Below are 23,329 nucleotides of genomic sequence, written 5' to 3'. Positions count from 1 at the left end.
TGAGAGTAAGAAAATATGACTAGTCATGTTCAAACACACAATGGAAAAAGACATTTAAGAGGAGACTTCAAAATCAAAAAAACTTGCATGAGATATGAGTTAAATCAGTATCTTTAGGATTTATGATGCCAATTATAGAAATTACGCCAAAGGCATTTTCCTGGTATTTTACTAAAACTCTCCCTATTTTCAAAAGGGGTTTTAAAGCCAAATAATTTCAACTATCTTTTTAATGGAAAAAAGAAAAGCTACAAGTGGGAGCCAACGATGAGACCCAGATGTGAAGCTGTGGGATATTATTCCAGACACATCTGGCTGCTCATTGGTCACTATGGTAGTGGTGTTGATGTTTATAGAGTTGCCTTTCACATGTGACATAGTTAAACTTCAGATGGACAGTCTGGAGACTTCTGTGTTTATCTGGATATTAGTTTCTTTAAATGGTCTTTGAATCAAAGACCATTTTCTAATAAAGAATGATTACTTCCCCTGGTGGCCACATACATGTGTCTTGTTGTAGGATTATACTTCCTCCGCATCAACCAGCAAGTTGTAACTCCCTGCAGGTTTCTTAAGTTGAGGCTGCTGGACAAATGAATAAAGCCACCTAGAAGACTCAGCTTTAATCATTTTTGATAGAAAAAAAAGTTGATGTTTCAATTTATAAGGGCCATCTTCTGTTAAATATGTATATAGCATAGCGAAAAGGAAGGAAAATAATTAAGCCATCTATGAGCAAAGAGTGATAAGACCTGCTCTAATCCCGATGCTGTTTTTAATGGGGCTGCCTTATGGGAATGCCAGGTAGGAATGGCATTTTCATGAAATGCATTCTAACTCATAAATACCCCCCACAAGATTCCTCCCCAGTTTGTTTAATTACACACACAGCACAGAGTTCACACAGACTAAGTAGATCTTTCTATTCACTTTAGAGTCCTTATTATTTTACTGGTTGTGGTTCTTGCACTTATGCCTTTAATTGTTGGCATTATTTGACAACAAAGGATTAAATATAAGGTCTTTCTACTGAGAGCAGAGTCACTAAAATAAAAAAGACCGTTTGTATTTCAATAGATTTTGACACAAGTTGATTATGTGCTAGGAGTTATCAGACACTAGATTTAGAATTTAATAAAAATAAGTCCCTACGCTCAGAGAGAGCGTATAGACTAATAAGAGACATAGGTGGGGAATAAAAGCCATAGCACAGTTTGACAAGGGCTTTGATGGAGGAGCACACATAATGCTAAGGGAGCCTATGAGATGGAAGGAGGGGTTGTGGATGGTTAGTTAGGATTGTCTGGAGGATTGGATGCATGAGTTACTGTTAGAAACAAGACAGAAGAGGCATTCCAGTAAGAGTGAGTATTACACTCCTAGGCACAGAGGCTGTCCCTGTGAATCTCAGAACTAGCCCATGAGGCTGAGGCTCAGGGTGTGGGGGTAGAGGAGGGAGGGCGGGTGGTAGGAGATTAAGCAGAGGATCTAGCAATGACAGATCGTGAAGGATCCTATATGACCTGGGTTTAATCTTGAAAGTGAGGACGAGCCATTAAAGCATTTTGAGCAGAGGAGTGACTTAGCCAAATGTATGTTTTGTAAAGTCACATTGACAAAGGATAGAGAGTGGAGTAGGGGAGGGGAGGGCCTGGCAAGCTGTCAGCAGGAAGCCATTCAGGAAGCTGTTGCCTCTATTAAGATAAGAAATTAGTTGAGGAGGGGTGCCTGGGTGGCTCAGTGGGTTAAGCATCTGCCTTTGGCTCAGGTCATGGTCCCAGGGTACTGGGATGGAGCCCCGCATCAGGTTCCCTGCTTAGCGGAGAATCTGCCTCTCCTCCCTCTGCAGCTCCCCCTGCTTGCACTCTCTTGCTCTCTCTCTCTCTGTCTCTGTTAAATAAATAAATAAAATCTTAAAAAAAAATCAGTTGAGGAGACCCTCACCTTAGAGATGGAAAAAAAAACATGCATTTGAAAGGTATTGAGGCAGGAGTCAACACAGTACATAAGAAGGAGATAAGAAAGAGAAAGGAGTAAAAATGAATGTGGAGTGTCTGGTTTAGGCAGGTAGGTGAATGTTAATGAAAGGCACCCAAAAGAGGGGACATTAGAAGAGCAAGAGGTTTTTGTAGAAGGCAAGAAGCTTCTTCTTTTTTTTTTTATGCATTGCATCTTATGTGTCTATGGACAGTTCAGAGAAATCTCCAGTATGCAAACGGTCTACAGCTGAGAGAGCCATCAAGCCTAGAGATGTAGATTTGAACATTGTCAGCATATTAAAGCGTATTAAAGCCGTTGGAGTAGATGAGATCACCCAGGGATAATGTATGGACAGAGACCCAAAAAAAAGGGCAGAAAACAGCCCGCCTGGAATATAGGTATTAGACGGAGAGCCTATAGGGACTGAAAAGAATGGTCAGGAAGAGAATTGGGAGAGACAGATGTAATGGAAGCCAATATAGGAGAAAGGAGGGAGTAGTCCAAGTGTCAGAGAATGCAGAGAGGCCCAGTAGTGTGCGCATATGGTAGTTACTGGTGCTGCTGGCAAGCTCACCTGGAACGTTGGAAGAAGAAACCAGATTGCAATAGGTTGAAGCAGTAGTTGGTATTAAGTATGCCACAACTTCAAAAGAAAGTACCATTTAAATGATGCAACATAGCCTCTGTCTGTAGGAATAAAGACGTTTTCTTTGTGTCAGCAACCTGACATAATTCATCCTTGTGACCTCTTCCATCCAGTACCCTGAGCTGATGGTCGCTTCCTACAACAACAACGAGGATGCTCCCCATGAACCAGATGGAGTGGCCTTGGTTTGGAACATGAAGTTTAAGAAAACCACACCAGAATATGTCTTCCACTGCCAGGTAGGGGTCAGCAGAGTAAAAATGACTTATGTCTCCTGTGAGACCAAATATAGTTCATGCTACCTTGCATCTCTCCGTCTTATGTGGAGAGGAAGAGCCGAGGTTAAAAATGGAATTGTTGACAAGTTTGAAAACTCCTCCACAGTAACCTAATGTTTGGGGAAAGTGGCCGCTCTCTCCAAACAGTTAGGAAGCCCAATGGCGGACTGTGTGTCATTTTCTTTCTATTTAAAACAGCCCCCCTGAGGATGAGTTTATAAAGGCCTCGCACTTATGAAGAAGTCCTGGTGTACCACTTCCTTTGCTTCGCAGCAAAATATGTTTGCCCACCCACATGGACATCCTCAGAGCACGACCATTTCCAGCCTCCTCCTCTCTCAGAGATGGAGTTCAATGGGATGTGGCCAATTTTGAGTTTACAGGTGCCATCTTGCTTCTGGATAATAATATTTCCATAGCTGCTGTAGACACATACTTACCGTGAATCTTTCTTGAATTGTGGAGAAGTATAGATGCCATTTTCAGCGGGCACGTGTGAAGATCATGTCAGACAATTTCAGATATTTTACTCCTCATGTCTCTTGACACACTTGTCTTCTTTTCTATCCAACATAATACAGGCTGAAATGTATTTTACACTTGCACACATTCAGCTTTGCTCCATTGCCATGACTCTGCCTAAATAATAGGCCTCAGCAGTGGCCAATACACCAACCCCTTTATTAATGTCCCAATCCTGTGATTATGCATAGGAAAATGCAAAACAAACATTCCAGCTCAAAGTTTCAGTGCCTCAAATACTGCAGTTCAGAAGTGGAGTGGCAGATTACGCCGAATACAAATACATCAGCTGAAGAGGGTGGGTAAACCTGTTGATATTTGGAAGCTCAGTGACATTTTATATCTAAGAGCTGAGTATCATTTTGAACTAAAATATGTTTAGACTTTAGGACATTATCAGATATAATTTGGGGAACAGGAACTGCTGGAATAAAAGTCCCAGCTTCAACCTGATTGAGTAACCTTTAACTCTGGCCATGTTTTTCTAATTTACTATCTTAAAAATAACAAGAAATCTAGGTCTGCATAGTAAATAACCTTTATTTTTTGAACCTTTGAAATAAGAACAGTTTTTTCTTTCCTTTTTTTAAGATTATCAAATTTGTCAGTTTGATACGCTCTTTCTGTAAACAGAGAAGCACAAAATCCTCATTTTGTTCAGGTTTAAGAGGTTTGCCGAATTACCAGGAAAATACCAAAAGCGTTGTGGGATAAGCAGAAGCACATTTTTGAAAAACAGTGCCACCTAGACTATTTTAATACTACAAAAAGCACATCTTGACTTTTAAAAATTATAGGAGGTTAACACACTTCATTGTTTTGGTCAATGCACGTGTTTACCATAATTCATTTTTTAAATTATATTAACTATCAGTAGCCTGTGACAATAACAATTTGGTAAAATGCTTAATATTCACAGCATTGCATAGTAAACAGGTCAACAGGAGCCTAATAATGTTGGATGAAGAAGCGGACTTCCAAGGTCTTTGGAATTCACTGGAATTTTAAAATTACCTATTTTATCACATAATGGTTAATACCAGTGTTGATTGAAAGGAGCATCTTCTCTTTCTTGTCCTGGTATCTTTCGGATCATTTACTGAAAATTTCACCAACACACATTTAATTTCATTATTAGTTTCTCCCTTAAATGATCCAGTATATGTATTTTAGGAGAAAACTATCTCCTGATTTCAAAAAGAAAGAAAGAAAGAAAGAAAGAGAGAGAGAAAAAGGAGGGAGGGAAGGAGGAAGGGAGGAAGAAAAGCCAAGTCAGAAGTACTCTCAGTATCTGACCAAAAGACACTAAAATATCTCTGTATCCCTCAAATCCCTACTATTTTCTTCACTTCTTCTGGTGACCAGAAACAGGTGAGGATTCTAAACTGTCTAGCGTTCTCACTGGGAGAAAAGTGAGGATTCTAATACTTTTAAACTTTGGGGTTGATTAAATAACATGTGCAAAACATGTGAAGACTCCACATTCTAGGCATCAAAGAAAAGCTACAGAATTTAACCACACACATTGAAAGATACTGAGAATCATGATTGTGCTACTCAGAAATGATAAGTAGTTCGTATAAATGACCCTTCATATTCATGAAAGCCACATTTATAAAATCTTTTGAAAACCTAAATGCTGAATACCATTATAGTACTTATTTTCTGTTATTTAATTATTTCTCTTAACCTGACCTAAGTGTAAGGGATAGAATGTATCACCAGCTTCAGAAAGGTGAAAGGAAAAGAGCTTTGATCCCTCTCCTGAGAGGAGGAAAAGGAAGAAATGGGCATAGCAAAAGTCATTATGAAGCCCTTCTGAGGATCCTTGGTGTATTAGTCAAACTTCTCCAGAGAAACAGAATCAATAGGAGATAGATAGACAGACAGATATAGACACAGACACAGAGATTTAGAATTGGTACTTCTTCAGGAAACTAGTCTTTGCTCTTAAGGCCTTAAACTGATTGGATGAGGCCCACCCACATTATGGAGGATAATCTACTTTACTCAAAGTCTACTGGTTTAAATGTAAATTACATTTAAAAAATACCTTCACACCCACAGTTAGACTTGTATTTGACCAAAACCCCAGGGACCATAGCCTAGCCAAGTTGACATATAAAATTAACCATCATACCTGAATTTCACCTCAGAGCAATCCAGAAAACCATTATCTTAAATACCTCCTGAAATCTTACTAATTCCTGATTACTTTAGGCTAGTAAGCCAATATACCTAGAAAGATCAACTTTGAAAGTACTCGACTTTAAGTGAATGGGAGCTTTCCTAAGAGGTGAGAAAAAAATAGTAATTTGAGGACATGGAAAATGTCTCTGTGACATTAAATTTATGGGGAAAAAAAGATACTAACATGTATTGAGAATCTACTCTTTCTATTCATTGTCATAAACCCCTGTTACTCCCCAGATGAGAACCTGCAGCTTCAGAGAAGTCATGAAACTAGGGCAGGTGTCTGTGAATAGCAAAGCCAAGTTTGAAGTCAGCTCTTTTTTATTCCGAAGTGCATGTATTGCATCATACGACATTGGTGGAGGATTTAGCCAGGTGATGCCTCTAGGTGTGTGGCATGGGGGACAGTGAATAGAGAAGAGATGGAACAGAGCTGTGTTCTCCATCTTCGCTGATCATTGCAGTCACCTGGATAGCTTTAAGAACTGATGCCAGCTTTCCATGGGCAGAGAGTCTGATTTCATTAGTCTGTGGTCTAGCCTGGGCATTTTTAAAATCTCCCAGGTTGGGGCCCCTGGGTGGTACAGTCGGTTGAGCGTCTGGCTCTTGGTTTTGGCTCAGGCATGATCTCAGGGTCATGAGATCGAGCACCCTGTCGGGCTTCACACTGAGCCCAGTGTCTGCTTAAGACTCTCTCTCTCTCTCTGCCCGCCCCCCCACATGCGCACTCTCTCTCTCTAACAAATAAACACATCTTAAAAAAAAAAAAAAGTAAAAGTTCCAGGTCATTTGAATATGCAATACTAGTTGGAAACCACCAGGATGTAGAGGAGAGATGAAGAAAGGGGATGATAAGGTGACAAAACTAGTCGGCCTCTTTAGTGGGAAGTGTGGGACTTTTCTTCTTGCCCCACACATCCCTTTTCCTCTTTGGCCCAAACTAGGGTACTATTTCTTGGCTTTATTACTCTGATGTCCTACTCACAGATGTATCACTTTTCTTCTCTATCCTTTCTGATCTTTGATCTAGTTTATTTACTACAGCTGGTCCCTTCTAGACGTTATTTTGCTGAAATCAGGCAGTTTAAATGTGCTTCCACATCCTCGTGTGATGTTCCAATAATTTCAAAATTAGACAGTTTGCTTCATAAGAAGGAGTATGGATAGGGAGAAACCCTGGGTGCCTTATGATGCTCATACTGGTATCCTTTTGGAATATTGCATTAGTTATCCATTCCTTGCTGATCTTTGTGGATTGTTCGTATTCTTCAGAACAGCATCATTGCACACCAGTCCGATGGCTCAGAAAAACATCATTTCAGGCGCTAGAAAGTAAATGCACAAGACACAGACATCAGTTCAGTGTTCTTTTGCAAAGACTGACAGGCTTTTAGCTTAATCATAAAAAGATTGCAGTAGGAAGGCTTGTTTCTTCCTGTTAAGAATAGCAAGGCTAAATACCTTTTACTTCCATGGGCAGTTTCGTGTCTTTGCTAAACTGAATTCTTAGTGTGGGCTCTGGTCCTGCATTTTCTATTTTCATTTCTCTAAGAGCTGTCCTTACTTGGAAAACATCAGTGGCCTGTGTATAGAAATCAGCCCGTCGGCCCCACCGCACACTCTGGCAGGGCTCCTGTCATCTTCTGTAGTGGCCTCCACACACTGTCATTAGATTATGCATTCTGACCACCCTGCAGTGCTTACCCTCGTGTGGTCTTTCTCTTTCAAATGGAATGAACAGAATCAGAAATATAGATCTTAGAATTATCTGCATTGAAGTAAGTGGAAAAGCTATATTTAGAGGCTTGGCTTGGTCAGAGGTTTTTATTTTTACTTTTATTTTTTTCCTGATCTGGTTTCTTTGTTCTTAGCCTTCTCTTTTTAAAGATGATTTGACAATGACCTGAAACTGACAAGGACCTGAAACCCTCCTGATTTCAGAGGGAAAGCAGAATATGGAGTGATACTGACTGACTTCATGTGCATCCATGTTTAAAATCCTCAGTTAACTTTCTTCCTATGCGTGGTTTCGCTTCTCATTAAGATTCTATAAAGGGTACAGATGAAATTGCAACTCACGCTTTCACCATCTAGTGTTTGGTTCTGGGTGAGGTTCCCACTGACCTTGAAGAGAGCTGCCCCCATGAAGAGGGGTGGTAACACAGGAGGGAATGTGGGCTGGCGGTTAGGAGGGGGACAGAGAGTCGGGACTTGGCATCTAGCTGCCCACACTGCTGAGTCACCTGGGGGAGTTGCCGGGGCTTTGTTGTCATGTTGTGGAAAAGAGGCTTCCTGCCACCTTGGTGGGACTATGAGGTTGGTTGCCATGAACTTGATTTCTTCTCCCATCAGTTTTTGTCCCGCCCGCCCCCCGCCCCCCCCAACCCAAATTGTGGTCCATAATCCAAATCAACAAAACAGCTCTGGACACAAAGATATAAATTAATTTAAATACATTTTCCAAGGAGTATTATGACCAGAGAAGTGTTAGAATTTTTCTTAGGAATTTTTATTTTACTTAAAGGAAGGGTAACTTTCAGATTGCCTGACTAATGAAAAGAAAAAAGAAAAGAGAAAAGGCATTTTCTATGTTTTTCTCTTGAATGTAGCAAAGAGTGGTTATTCAGTAGAAGTCAAAAAGAGGAGGGGATTATGAAAATTAATAACGGGAAACCTCACTAAAATGGAATCAGGAGGTTTCGGCAGGGGGAGCTCTCACACCCTACTGCCCCTAGTCAGTTGCAGACCCAACAGGAAGAGAGGGACATGACATTGCAGGGACTTGACCTTGCACATGGATACTGCTCTATTAATCCAGCCAGAGAAAGAAGCACTTTCCTCATCCCCCCACAGGCAACAGCTCAGCCAATGAAAAACCACCTACTTGGAACTCCCAGGTTAGTCCAGTGGACTTTAGTTGATAACAGCCCTCCCAACTTAACCCTTTTCTCCTTAAAAAGCATGCCTCTCCTTCCCCCCCACCTCCCCTTATTTGCCTATGGTTTTGCTGCAGCTTGCTTGTCTTGGATTGAAATTCTCTTTTATTCCTGAATAAACCCATATTTTGCTGGTAAAGTCACCGGCAGCTTTTACTTTTAAGGTTAACAGGATGAAGGAATAGAAAGTTCTTTGACAACTAGGGCTACATATTAAGAGTGAGTTCCTGGGGTGACCCAAAATCGAAGCATACGATAGGAGCTTAGTAATTAGAGAACAAAGTCCATGCACAAAGAACATGCTAACTAATGTAAGTAAAACCCAAACAGTTTTCATTGTGATGATGGATGTACTGCAGGCTGGAGAAACCCAGAAGAGAACACCTCATCCATTGTGTATAGATTGTGATCCACTCTTCGAAGTAGACAGTTTTGGAAAACTGAAGAATACATATGATGTAAATGTGTAAAATTAAGCTCTTACATAAAAGATATAGAATATTTGGATCAGACAAGAGGAACCGCAACACGGCAGCTAGTTTGTGCCTTTAGGAAAAGGCTTACACGTGCATGCTGAAGCGAAACATGGACATTTGGAAATACTTCTTTTATGCCGATTGAGTATGACTGGTCTGATGATTGAGGCTTGAGCTAGACACTGATTCTTATTAAGTCAAACAGCAGGAGCTTCTTTTTCTCTTTTGGCCCAGGAAGCTGGGAGCAGAGAAAATGCCTTGCCGAGTCTCATTCTTTATCTGCCCTCTTTCTGAAATCTTCTCCCCCCAAAAATAGCACAGGCAGGATTGATCATTGGGATTCATCTAGGGAAATTAGAATTATCAGCAGGATTATAGCAGACGGACTGTATCACAGACAATTCATTATCTGAAAATAGCAGTGGGGGAGACTGTATACCTTACAAGTGACCTAGTGAGCTGTGTGATGCAGAGGATACCATGAGAATACACCTTAGAACAAATCACTTTTTAATTGCTTTCTTTGTCTTACTATCTCATATTGCAAGTGATCAACCTGAAGTTTAATGTGATTACAAAACCGGAGACTTCCTAGCGTTTGCTCTGCCCCATTCCTGTGCACATATTACTGAAGGCACAGGACTCCAACACTGAAGGTTTGACTCAGTTCCCTAAGTGCCCTTCCTCCCTTTCCCATGCCCTGAACTAAAGCTATCTGAACTGGGCTCTCTCCAGTTGTGCTTCATCAGGGAATTGCCCTAGGAATTACAGGTGCTATGCAATGAGAGCCAGGTGGCAATATGAGCAAGTTTTCTAGCCCGTCCCTCCCCTTGTCCTCACCACTCTGCCACCTAGCCATTCACTGAGGTCAGAGAAGCCTCAGTGTCAGGGGAATGGGTATTCTTAGGGAGTGGGTTTCTACTGCCCTCTTAGGATTATTGTCAGGATAAAAGAGATTATAAAGGTGTATCAGTCTCCTGAGGCTGCCACAAAAAAAAAAAAATGCCATAGACTGGGTGGCCTAAACAACTGAAAATAACTTTCCTACCATTCTGGAGACTGGTAGGTCCGAGATCAAGGTGCCAGCCATTTTGGTTTCTGGTGAGGACTCTCTTCCTGGTTTATAGACACCTGCCTTCTAGATATGTCCTCACCTGGCAGAGAGAGGGAGAAAGAGAGCAAGCTCTTCTGGTGTCTAATAGCATCATGAGGGTCTACCCTCATGACCTTATCTAAAGCTGATTACCTGCCAAAGGCCCAATCTCCAAATAAAAACACATTGAGGGGTAGGGCTGCAACATAAATTTGTGAGGGATCTGCACATTGTTAGAGCTTGGAGTTGAGGCCACTGGCTGGCCGATGAACTCACAAGTGGAGGTAGTGTGCTATATGAGGAGCACATCTTTCGCTAACAACACAAGGGTCTCTGGTCCAATGAATGGAGTTTGATAGTAATTCTTGCCACAAGTAAAAAAAAAAGGGGGGGGGGGGAGATACAATTCAGCCTATAGCAATAAGTGAACTAAACCCACTCTGTAGACCCTGGGGCAAGAGTAATAAGGAAGATGGGATTGACACACGGTTTACTTTCATCCAAGACCAGATTAGCATGCCTGGTAAGAGCTGTCCCTCCTGAAGACATATGATCCAGGGCCACCCTACAGGGAGCTTCCATTCTCTGGAATATCAGATTGTGCTTTTCCTTTATAATACAACATTTTAATATAGGCAGAAGCAGGTTTAAAAGAATATCAGGAGTTCTAAGGGAGAAAGAAAGGAAAGAAGGAAAGAAAAGAAAAATAAAACGAGAAAGTCTCAGAAGGGCAACCCTCTCCCTCAGAGTTGTGGATATGGAGGACCCATTCCAGGAAGGGAAACCATGAACAGTGGGAGGTGGGCTGTAGTAATGCCCCAGGCCACGTTAGCACCCACCGAGAGTGTTCTAGGCTGGACCACCTCTGTGAGGGGTGCTGTGCAATGTCTTGGCATCTTTATATTCTAAGCACAGACCCACTTCTGGACTTCAGGCCAGCTGTTTCTTAAAAATAGACCTTTTATCCCCCCCTCCGCAAACTTGACCAAAACCTTTTGATTTATGTATGTCTTTAAGTTGCCTAATATTGTTGGATGAAAGAGGTTGTTTGAACATACCATGTTATTAAGAAATTACAGAGATGTTCATAGTCCCCAATAGTCACATTATCATTTTAATTCAGTTCAGATTAGTGGCTCTCAGCAAAAAGCTATCCCTTCCATTTTTGTGATTAATTCTCAAAATTCCTTAAAGGCATTATTATTGAAGAGAATTTGTGGAAGTAGAATCATCATCCTTACTTCTGGGGGATGTTTTTTAACCTTTGTTATAACAAGTAGTCTACTACACTTTGCTTTTACCATGCTTATATTTGATTTATAATTTTAAAATGCTATGTTCATTATTAGCCAAAGAATTAAACAGGGTGTTGCTTTTCTTAAGCAAAAGATTTAGCTCAGCCATTTTTTAATTGTAATCTCTGCATAAATGTATTGAGCTCATACCTCACATACCACAAATCATTGTTGCTGTAATCATTTCATATCTATAATTTTTTGTTGTGGTCTCTCAAGCTGAAATGTTTTCTCCTGATGACTTGTTTAAAAAGCATTTCCAGCACCTACGTCCGGTAAGGTGCGTTATTCAAAAGTACTTCTCCACTTCTTAATAACTTGGTCTGTCATTATGTTGAGTAGGTGAAATTAAATTTATCCTTTATATACAAGAAAAAACCTTTATTACTTTAAGTTTTAAAAAAATAAGTGTATTATAACTATGGTCTTCTGAAAAGAGAAAGGGACAAGAGCAAAAATTGTACACAAGTGCCCACACTCGTATAAATACACACACACACAAAACTCTAAAATCCTAGTCAAAAGCTATATTTCATAAAAGAGAATTATAGTAATGTTGATGGTTTGCCAAAACCTCAAGCAGTGACAAAATCCACAGAGTGTCCTGAAAAGGATGCCTTTGCAAAACCATGCCTCTCCAGATGGTTTAGATTAGAGATGTTTAAAAACACATGGCAGCATTAGTTTGGTTTAGAATTCATAGTTAATTCAGTAGATAAAATAATGCAAATTTGAAACCCTAGCCTGTGTATCAGAAAAATCATCAAATCTTATGATTGCTCTTAGGGGAGGTTGGTATGTGATGTGTTGATTTTTAAATGATCTAATTGAAATAATAAAATTAAGCAAGAAGGGGTAAAAAAGGATTGAAAATACAAGAGTATAAGTAAAAACTTTCTTCTCTGCAGAATATTTATTCCTTTGAGCTGTCATATCCAATCAATTTGTATGGGATTCGACAGCCAATTGTCATTTCCTGAGATAAACTATGTAAAGAGGTTGTGTTACAGAGACAGCATGAAAAAAATGGAAAAAAAAAAAAAATTCCAGAGCGTGAAGCAGAGAGAGGCCACAATGTCCCACAGAGTGCTGCCTGGATCTGCTCACCTTCCTAAGAACAGCAGATAAGCAGCTTACACACGAGTTTTGCCTTTGGCTCCTTCAGCTTTCCCCCCTGAGCATACTATTTCTTAAAGAGAGTGCTCTTGGTCTACGTTTTAGTAAATTATTTTGCCTTCTATGTGGTTTTTAATCTTGGTGGGAGCTCTGTGTGGACAGTGATGTCACACAGTGTTCTCCTGCACGAGATGTGAACAGTTCCCCTTGGGCCCCAAAAGGCTCCATCGCTAAAAGCCTGGCTCCCACTGTCCCTTTCCTTGTGTTTAAAATCAAAAGTATCCCACCCTCTGATCCCACCGTGGGGTAGCCAGTGAACAAGTCCTGGAAAAGAACTCTTGTATGGGAACACTATTAATGTAATGATGTATGTTATCATGGGTGCTACCTGCCACACAAGTGAGAGCGTTCAGCTGTGTTAAAATTGCCACGAGAAGAATGTTCATGCAAGAGCTCAAGGCCTTTCAGAAAATACGAGACAAAGATCCTACAAAAATAGAATCAGGAGGTTTCAAGCAACAGTTGATGGGCTTCAAAGGGCTTGACTCTCAAACGTGGCACAATATTTAGTTCCCCTAGAAAGAAACACATTTTGGGCATTTTCTAAGTATGAAAACTAGAACTGTGGCTTTTGATGTCTGGAAAGAGCTCCACAGTCAAAGCAAATGTGCTCCGTTAGTAGCAAAGTTGCACGCACACGCGCGCATGCACGCACACACACAAAAATGTTGGAGAGGGCAGACCCTGTGGACAGACTTAGTGTGGATTCATGGAGATTTCCATCATAAATGTAATTGAATTTCATTTGAGCAACAGAGGCACTGCACTGGCCAATCTTAACTGCTGATCCATCGTTCTGCATCCATACCCATTTAATATTTGTAACCAGAGATTATATTTTTGTTTCATCTTCTAATCATTTTTAAATGGAAATGCATCCCCAACTAAGTCAAATGACCACTTTAAGATAGTTTAGCCATGTCCTACTCTATGGGGAGTAGAAAGAGATTTTTTGCTTTCCCTTTTGTTTTTTGTGTGTAAATTGTTTCTCATACATGAGTTAATACTCCTTCCATTAGACCTATTAATATATAGACTTGTAGAATCTCAGGGTTTGAAGGAAACTTCATGGTTTTCTGGGTCAAACACCTATTCAATGCCTGAATTCTCTTGAATTCTTCTCCTTTCCATCTTCCGCTGTCAAGTCATCATCTTGCCTTTCTTGAACTTTGCTCCTGCTCCTGTCCCGGAGCAGACCATCCCATCTCTGGCCAGTGCTGCCAAGTTTCCCAGTGTGCCTGCAGCAGAATGGCATTTCATCCAAAAGGATTATGCATCACAGACAGAGGCAAAGTCACCCCAGAATGTCCAGGGGAACAGTCTCTCCAACAAGGCAGCTGGCTTTGGGTTGCTATGGGAGTGGGAATGAACACATGAATACAGTCCCCCCCCCACCACCTTCCTCATGTGTCTCACCATCTTTGTCCTCACCTGGCTTTCTTTGACATCATTCCATTAAAGGCGCAACAAGGTGCTGTCAACCTGTTGCCACTAAAATAATGAAAAGACTTCACTTTGGGGGAAGGTGTTCAGTGGAAGGCAAGTTCTACCTGTGCTCTCCCTGTTGCCCCTCGCCCACCTCCCAAGCCACACTTCTGATCAGGCTGTTTACCTGTTTCATGGTCTCTTCTTCAATGTGTTTGCTCAAATTGTGAGGACTTGCTACATTTTGGAACTGGATTTCACTGGATTTTCCCATCTATATATTGAAGCTGCTGAGACAGGCTTAACACAAACCTCCTGCCTTTAGAACATTAACAATATGTTCTCCCCTTTGGGAGAGGGACAGCTGAGCCAAGTTCTATAAAACATCACAAATTCAGACAACATGGAGGAAGAAGGACAGTTCTTAATCAGATATAGCTCACTAGAGGAGACCTTGATAACTAACTGAATTTTTTTTAGAAGCAAATAAGCACAGCCTCCAAACTATTTTTTTGTCTAAATAGGAATTTTCATGTATCAGGTTCTCTGCTGATTTAGGACATCGTTACAGAAATATGAAAATATATTTGCACCAAGACTATGTGATAACCTGAACTGGTCATCAAATGTCAGGGACCTGATTGCTTTAATGAAGAGTGAAAAAGGTTTTATTGTTTGTACATTATACTTCATAAATGGACATTTATGAAATTCTGGAGGGACTCGGAAATCATTTGTTCCCCAGCTCCATTCATTTAGTTAGAAAGTTACCACTTTTCAGTCAATGTAAAGGGAAACCAGTTATCGTTTATTTATTTATTTAAAAATTATTAAGCTAATTTTACTTATTTATTTTTTATTTTTCATTATATTCAGTTATCCTTTATTATTCTGTGGTAACTTCACAGCTAATTAGGTAGCTCTTGTGTCCTAGGAATAATATCAAAACAAATGGGAAAGAGGGGTCTTGAGTTTCTTGGACATATATTATTTCAAAACCAAATTAAAAATATTTCCCTCAAAACCCTTATGGATTTTTTAATGTCCACTTCATGGGTGCCTATCCCTAGAGATCCCAGACTGTTGAATCTTGTCTATCAGTACAGTGCATTCAAGTAAGAAATATATTAATTACTGCTCTCAACCTCATAACTCGTCTGAAGCAAGGAAGGATATATATGAGCAAATATATTGCTATTCTGCATCGTTCCAGCTGAAACCCTTGAGTGAGCATAAGTGTGACTGGTTCCTATCAATAATATTTGGGTACATAATCCTGGGACAGCAGAGAGCTGCACAGGGTGATTACATACAATGAAAGCGTAGAAATAGGACAAGGCTCTTCGTTTTTACCTACAGAGGACAGTTTGCCTTATTCTCAGGTTGATGGCAGGTCAGCCCAAACAGAAACACTCTAAGCATCTGTACAGCCTATTTCTCAAAAGACCAATGGATTGGCTGCCTCGTTCACATGTAACAAGGTAAGAAAGATGACGCCTTGGGAAACAGGCCATATCAGTTAAAACCAAGTTTGGTATAAATGCCAAGACCGAGTAGTAGAATTGTTATGTGCCCGAAGCCTGATTACTTGGAGCCTGAATTCCATTCTCTCTCTCTCTGGCTCTGAGCCCGAGGGGCCACCATGTCGGTAGTTCAGCTAGTTCAGTTACCACCTGTGTTCCAAGAGTGAAGTCAGACCGAGAAGAAAGGAAGCTCGCCGGGCTGCCCGGATCCATGTTCACTTGAGCCACTCTATTATTCTGCTAGGGAATGCTCTGCCCTTGAAGGCTGGTCTGAGGAGGCTGGGATCGCAGGCAGCAGGTATGCCATGAACAACAAACCCATATTCTTAACATATGTTTAATTTGAGTAACTCCCCTCCTTTAAAATACCTCCTGATTTTAAATCCACATCCTGATTTGCCCACTCTTGTTACCATTTTCTGCTGCCTGTTCTGAATTAATCCTTTGAGGTGGTCATTCCGCGGAAAGAAAAAAGGAAAATGAGAAGAGAGATGCAAAGTTGGGAATGTGAATGAAAGAGGATGGGGGAAAGCAGCGGGAAGGGGACCATTAAGTAAGTCTGTTCTCATGAGCTAGGTTTTCTTTGAGCTGTGTGACACGGGAGAGGTAGAAGAAGAAGAGAAATACAAGGAAGAGGCCCTCGAAAGGTTATCCATTAATATCCCTGCTGAAGAATGGGAATCATTTTTGCAATAGAGCTCAATTTCCAAAGATTATTTTGATTCTCCATCGTACTTCATCTCAAAGAATTGATATAATCTAAAAGAGGTTAAAATGATTAAAATAGTTTCCATAGTGGAAAATTAAATGATTTTACTAACTGTCAAAGTCAGTGTTTAAACTGAGATCATTTGAATTATATTTTATATGGTGATCATGTCACTGAGATGTCTAAACATCCTTTGTGAACGTAATAATCCCTGATTCTGATTTTTCATCGACAGAAAACTGAGTAAAGGTTAGAAAGATTAGCCACCAATTGCTTTGATTTGTAAAACCTGCAGAGAAGGCCGGTTTTCTTGAGGAATTCTGAGTTAAAATACATTCCCCACCTTGGAACTATTAATCCTTTTGGAGATTTTTATACATGTTTCTTAGATAAATTTTCGGCTCAAAGGATTATAAAACTGCTTCAAATACTTGATTTAGAATATATTTAAAAGAGAAATAACAATACCATATGCTATTAGATACACTCTAAAATAGCAAAATATTATATCGCTTGATGTCATCAAATTCATTTTCTCTCCTCTATGTATTAATCCATCTATCTCTCAAATCCTGGTTTTCCTGGGCCACACCAGACTGGTTTAATGAGGTCTTGTTAACAGTGTAAACCATACATCTGTAGCTCTCACCTCATCTGCAGTTTAAGATTTCTGGGCTCTTCACATTCTCCCTCTTGTTTTCCGGGCCCCCTCCCAGAGGAGGTCACAAGTATGTTCACGAATAAAGTTACAAGGACTAGCTGTGATGCTACGGGCAACTTGCTGGGACCCCAGCATCCAAGCCCCGCTGCCTTCCCCTCTGCTACCGCCCCATCAGACAGCAAGGGCTTGCCCTCACTCACCTCTAGAGCAAGCTTCACGGCCACATGCTGGCTTCCATTGCTGCACAGCCATTGTTGCAGATCATGTTCCAGAGCCCTGAACGGCCTGGTAACTTCCAGAACAAGCTAGTCAGGGCATATTCCAGAGTGATTCTCTCCCCAAAGAGAATGTTCTTTGTGTCAGGGACACCTAAATAAGGCAAGCTGGTACTCTACTGTCTCCAAAGTTCGTAACACATAGGTCATTGGTCTTTAGAGTTGACCAGTAGCACCCTAATGTTAATAGAGTTCTGGCAGACCCACCGCATGAGTCTGCTCTTGATGACTCTCTAAATTGTAAACACTGCTTAGGCTCAAACCCGACTGCCTGGCTAAGTTTATTTCAGGTTTGAAATGTAGCGGTCTTTACTTCAACACGGAAGCAGGTTGCATTTTATCCAGAACAATTTAACAGACCTTTATTGTGCCTAGCACCCTGCTTAGGTGCCAAGGCTACAATGATGAATATGGTCTGTACTTGGCCTATGAGGAATTTATCCCTCTTCTCTTAGGTCAAGAGCAAGAATGAATGATCTGTAGTAGATTACAAGCTATTAAACTGAAATAATTAATGCATATTTTACCCAGAACACCCCCCTACTGTGGTGTCATCTGACTTAAGACTTAGTGTGAAACATTGAAAGTGGAGTGGAGATAAAATGATAGTTAGGTTAGTCTGGGGGAAACAGCCTTTGGAAGGCTGAGCTAGCTTGCATTAGGAGGGAGGCGACCTCACATGAAGAATACCTACCTCCTACCTCAAGATCCTGCAAATGGTTTGGGGATGGTTGGTGAACCACAGGTATTCCTAAGGCTGGTTCCTATTAGACAGGGAAAACGAGAAACCTCGCTTTCCCTCATCCTTGCTGTGGAATGAAACCAATAAAGTCAGTTACTATTTAGACAAGTGAGTGAATGCTGTCCATTTGGGAGAGAATGTTCCTGGGGAGGAACTGACCAGTAGAGGCCACTGAAGGGCTTTTGGGGACAGCGGGGAGAGCACAACCAGACAGTAGTTCAAGTAATGCAGGTATCAATGGCAACCCTGTTAACATCATTAAGTTAAATTTACCTAAATCAAAAGCAGAAGGAAAACCTTACCTTTGCATATATATTTTTGTCATTCTGCAAATAAAACGTGTAGTTCAAAACCTGGCACAATGACTGTCTACACAGACTGAATCCTATAGAAAAAAAATACCTTAGAGAAGTTTTATTGCCAGATGCTTGGCATCATGTAGTCAAAACATTCTGAATGTGTTTTAAAATAGTCTTCCAGATGTGTGACAACTTAGACAACTAGCTAAAGCCCTTGTCTACATTTTGAAAAGGCGGGGGGGGGGCGGGGGCGGGGTAAGAAACTGAGGTAGTTACTCAAATTATACAGGAAAATGAAACACTTATTGCCTTCTGAGTCTGATTGCCCTAAAAAGATGTAGGGTTTTGGGGAGTTTTTTTTGTTTGGCCTTTTGACAAAGTTCTTCACCTCTGCATTTGAGCTGGCCAACATAGACCTAGATGGAACTTTCCACAGTACCTTGTATTTTCCATGTGAAAGACATTATCACCACCAAGTTATGGCATTTTCTGATTCCAGGAGTAGTTATTTAGAAATTTAACTTTATTTTGTGTTTATTTGTCCTGCCTCTTGATAGTAAATATTACTATCTTGATAGTAAATATTACTATCTTGATAGTAAATATTATTAATTCCATATATATATCAGTTTGCCCATTGTTTCTTTACATTTTAAGGCTCATGTTCAGAGTATAGAATAAAATAAGGGGAAAAATACATAGTAGAGATTTGTTTACCTTTGAACTAGATTTTCCCATAGAAATTCACATTCTTTAGTGAGAGCTATATGCTGTGTTAAACTCAACTCAGGAAGTTTATATGTGCAAACAGTAGGTGCTAAATATTTAGTGACCTTCTAGAATTGCAGGAAAAATCATTCAGGAGAATTTACACCTTGTGAGTCTTGCACAGTTATTTCCTCTAGACCACAGAGAGATATTTCGTTTGTACTTAAGACAATCAGTAAGTAAATCTGTGGACTTTGTCACTGATAGAATGCACTGATAGAATGTTGTTGCCACATTTAAAAGAAGAAAATGCCTGGGGGGGATCCAATTCTGAAGTGTTGTTGCATATCAATCTAGTTTTTATTATTTATCTCTTACTGTCAACATACTTACAGTACAGTGTTACATTAATTTACAGTTATTCCCAATTACTCTTTGATACCAGTTTTATATGATACATTGATAGGGCTGGCATTAAACAAATACAATAGGTTGTCATCCCTTTCTGAATGCTACAATTAAGTCAACGATAAGACAGGGTTCCTGTAATTGTTTTGACTGAGAACTGGTAGAAATTTGCCAGAGTGACACAAACTAGCAGGCATAAAATGTCAGTTGCTTCAAAACAATGGAAAACTTAGCATAATCCCCTCCAGTTCCATCCATGTCGATGCAAATGATAGGTGTTCATCCTTTCTGATGGCCGAGTAATATTCCATTGTATATATGGACCGTATCTTCTTTATTCATTCGTCTATTGAAGGGCATCTTGGCTCCTCCCACAGTTTATAGCATGGAGGACATTAGGAGAAGGAAGGGGGAAAAGGAGAGAGGGATCAGAGGGGAAGGTGAACCATGAGAGACTATGGACTCCAGAAAACAAACTGATGATTTCAGAGGGGAAGGGAGTGGGGGTTGGGTTAGCCAGGTGATGAGTATTAAGGAGGGCACATATTGCATGGAGCACTGGGTGTTATACGCAAACAATGAATCATGGTACACTACGTCAAAAACTAATGATATAATGTATAGTGATTAACATAACATAACTATAAAAAAGATGGAAAACTTCAAAATGAAAATATGTAATTGTCCATCACTGAAGTTCCTTTAGGTTGCCCGCCAAAATCATCCTGCGTTGGTGGGAGGAGGATTGGGTGGCAGTTGGAGGTAGCTTATTGTCATATATTTTTAATGGCATGAGACAAATGTGAAAGAGTTTTGACAGAAGGTATATGGATCTTGATTGACATGGCAGTTGGTAGCACCTCTAGTGGGAGAGCAGTTCAGGGACCGTGACTTTGATTTGAAGGATTTATTTTGGAGGGGGAAGGTACATGACTTGGAGTTTGTTCATCACAGAGAAAAGCTTGGGTTTTCAATGGTACGATTGCAATATGCTCCATGCATCTTTACTACCGCCTGAAGGTTACCACCCTCTCTTTTTTGTTGGTTGATCTTTTTGAAATAGTAATTGGAGAAAGTTTAGTATGAGACGGGATGCAAGGGACATGGTTTTAAATCTCTATTCTGGGTGTATCTTTGTCTCTATGTGAGAGTGAGCAATTAACTTGGTCAGGAAAATCTGTCACAACAGATTATATTCTGTCTACCAGATGAAATAGAATAAAATAGAACCAGTATGCTTTTTTGAATCTAAAACAGGGTCAGGTAAAAATGAGCTTGAATGAGAATGAAGGTTGTATGTTTGAGAGAGATCAGAAGTGTACGGTGGACATGTGACCATGACTTTGGCTACTGGTGAGCTATGGGAATTAGCTAACCTTACAAATAATTCAAAGTATTTACCTTACCATTTTCTCAGGATATTTACAAGTTCATCAGATATTTATTGAACACTATGGTAGGCAGAGTAATGGCCACCCAACACGTCTACCTCCTAATACCGGAAACCGGTGGATATATCCCCTCAGGAGGCAAAAGGGGCTTTGCAGATATGATTAAATTAAGGATCTTGAGAAAGGGAGATCATTCCAGCTTATCATGGTGGGCCCAATGTAATTAAAAGGCTGGGTTCTAAGAAGTGAAAGAGGGAGTCAGGAGAGTCAGGCTCAGAAGGAAATGTGATGATGGAAGAAGCAGAATCAAAGTGATGTGATAGGAGGAAGACTCAAGTAGTCATTGCTGCTTTGAAGGTGAAAGGTGGCCATGAGCCAAGGAATGAGGCCAGCCTGTACACCCTGGAAAGAAGGCAAGGAAACTGATTCTCCACTAGAGCCTCCAGGAAGGAATGCAGCCCTGCTTACCCCTCAGTTTCAGGCCTCCTAACCTCCAGAAGTGTATGGTTATAAATTTGTATCCTAAGGCCACTCAGTGGGTGGTAACATTACAGCAGCAATAGGAAGTGAATGCACATACCTCCTAGGTCTTAGGAATGGCCTTAAGCAAAAAGCTCAACACAGAAGAGCAAAGCGTACCTCTTGCCCTTGCGAGGCTTACAAGTCCAACATGCCCATTATGTTGCCTATGAAGAAATTACGCCTGATAGAATTAATAGAATTTTCACACAGAAAATTGGTCTTGATTACCAGCCCATGAATCTTTACATGACAACATCTGTATCTTATGAATAGGGGGAAAAAAAAATCCTATCCTGCCCCTCCTGCATAGATTTTGTGTGTCACCCTAAAGGCTGCTGTCTTTCCACCAGCACAGGAAACAGCTTAATACCAATCCCATCACTTTTATTTATGACAGATCATCTACTGATTTTAGGATGGATCATCCATAGAATAACAGTCTTGCCTTTGCATTCTGAAGAGTTGAACCTATCTAAAGCCATTAAATGAAAAGAAGGTGGCCTTTTCCTTAGGACAGTGGTTCTTAATCTAAATGAAGAAACCCTCCTCAAGAAGTTAAGTCACATGGACAAAGTCCCACAGCTGTAGCAACAGGGCCCCTGCTGCAACTGGAGTTTGCTGACCCCCTTTCCAATCTCTGCCCATTTACCCTACAGACACTTGGGTGCCTAGATCCAGCTGCTCTTTCAAAATCTGAAATAGGAATGGAGTCCATTTCACTAACCCACTTCCCAGCACACAGTGTGGATTACAAAAGGAAATTAACATGTAAAGAAACCTTTTGGAAACTAAAGGAGCCATGTTAGTTCTCTTGCTATAGTATTTGGCTGGTCTCACAGTTGGTGTCGTTTTCAAGTGTGGGGCTTGATTTAATAGAGACGGCCAACAGTTGTGGATCTAATCAAATGGAGCTCGAAGCACATAACTTTCAGTGTGAGGGAGCTTGAAGAAACATTTTCAAGTTTCAGAGTGGTCTGACAGGAATAAGGCAAAAAGTATTCAAAAGGGAATTGGAAAATCAGGCTGAGGGATCTTGTTTTTCAGGTCTGTTATAGTCACTTTGTGAGGTATTGCAGACAATTCATTATAATTTATCACACTGATACTCTTAGATTGGATGAAACCCAACACAACTGAGTTAGATGCATATTAAATTACCTCTTACTTAAAAAGGAGGGTGGTCTCACCAGGGCAGGATGGAGTTCATTAGCAGGCTGAGAAGTTTTTCTTAACTCTTCATCATCTGGTTTCATATTGTTCCTGGTTCCTCAAGAACATTGGACACCTTATTTTTTTCAACTCTTGGAGAGGTACAATAGGTACTCTGTGAATCTCAGTAGCCACCAGTTCCAAAGATAAAATGCTCATCATCATAAGTCTATAAACAAAATTCAGATTACTATGAAAAACTACTGCTATTCTTTACAGAAAATCAATTTTTTTAGGGAAAAGGAGAAAAAATATTGTCTTAGTGTATTTTTATTTAGATATGCACAAAGCAAAGTATTCCACTCCATTATGATCATTGACTGGCGTGCATATTGGGTGTACGGCAACATATGTGTTTAGGAATTACGATCACATTTCTTCCAGCTGACCAGCACTATCAGCCATATCATTCAATGAAGCTCATGGCTCAAACAGGAGTCTACTGACTCCACATTTTTTCCAAAACTGGAAACTTCAAACTCCATGTAAATGGCCTTTAATTTGTACATTCTGAGTCTTACGAGGTAGGGTTTTCCCCTAGGGGACAAAAATGGGCAGAGAACAATCCCTGAAGTGCTATAAATTTAACCATTTGATCCCAAAGGAATTTTTTTTTCATACAGTTTTGTTTGTCTCGGAATTTACTTATTATTTTGTCCTTCTTTGAAAAACCAGCTCAGGTGGAACACTGGGAAATTTGATACCTATTTATCCTCTGGTCTTCCAAGTATACCTACATGTTAAGAGGGGACTTATTTCCGCTTAGAAATGAACAACCAGGACAGATTTCTATCCCTTTCCACACTCTAGTCGTTCTCAGTCTTTCAGTCTTTTGTTAAACATCAAAAAATCGTCAGTGGAA

General features: G+C 40.4%; 1 protein-coding gene and 1 non-coding gene across 4 annotated transcripts in view; both read left to right on the top strand.

Annotated features, from left to right (window-relative positions):
• DYNC1I1 (dynein cytoplasmic 1 intermediate chain 1) overlaps positions 1-23,329 on the top strand; it is a 317,629-nt gene that overhangs the window by 201,014 nt on the left and 93,286 nt on the right. For all 3 annotated transcript variants that reach the window (XM_064575249.1, XM_045864670.2, XM_064575250.1), the window contains one exon: positions 2,740-2,865. In XM_064575249.1, coding sequence (XP_064431319.1) covers positions 2,740-2,865 — 126 coding nt within the window. The remainder of the gene's footprint in view (positions 1-2,739; positions 2,866-23,329) is intronic.
• Positions 10,347-10,500, top strand: LOC123836191 (small nucleolar RNA SNORA62/SNORA6 family). Its single transcript, XR_006788888.1, has one exon. It is a non-coding gene; the product is annotated as a small nucleolar RNA SNORA62/SNORA6 family (small nucleolar RNA).

This window comes from Mirounga angustirostris, unplaced genomic scaffold (genome assembly GCF_029215605.1).
Source record: "Mirounga angustirostris isolate CCGP_5_RB_7025 unplaced genomic scaffold, mMirAng1.0.hap1 SCAF_12, whole genome shotgun sequence".
NCBI lineage: Eukaryota > Metazoa > Chordata > Mammalia > Carnivora > Phocidae > Mirounga > Mirounga angustirostris.
Note: the sequence above shows the minus strand (reverse complement) of the source record. Positions and strands in the feature narration are given on the sequence as shown.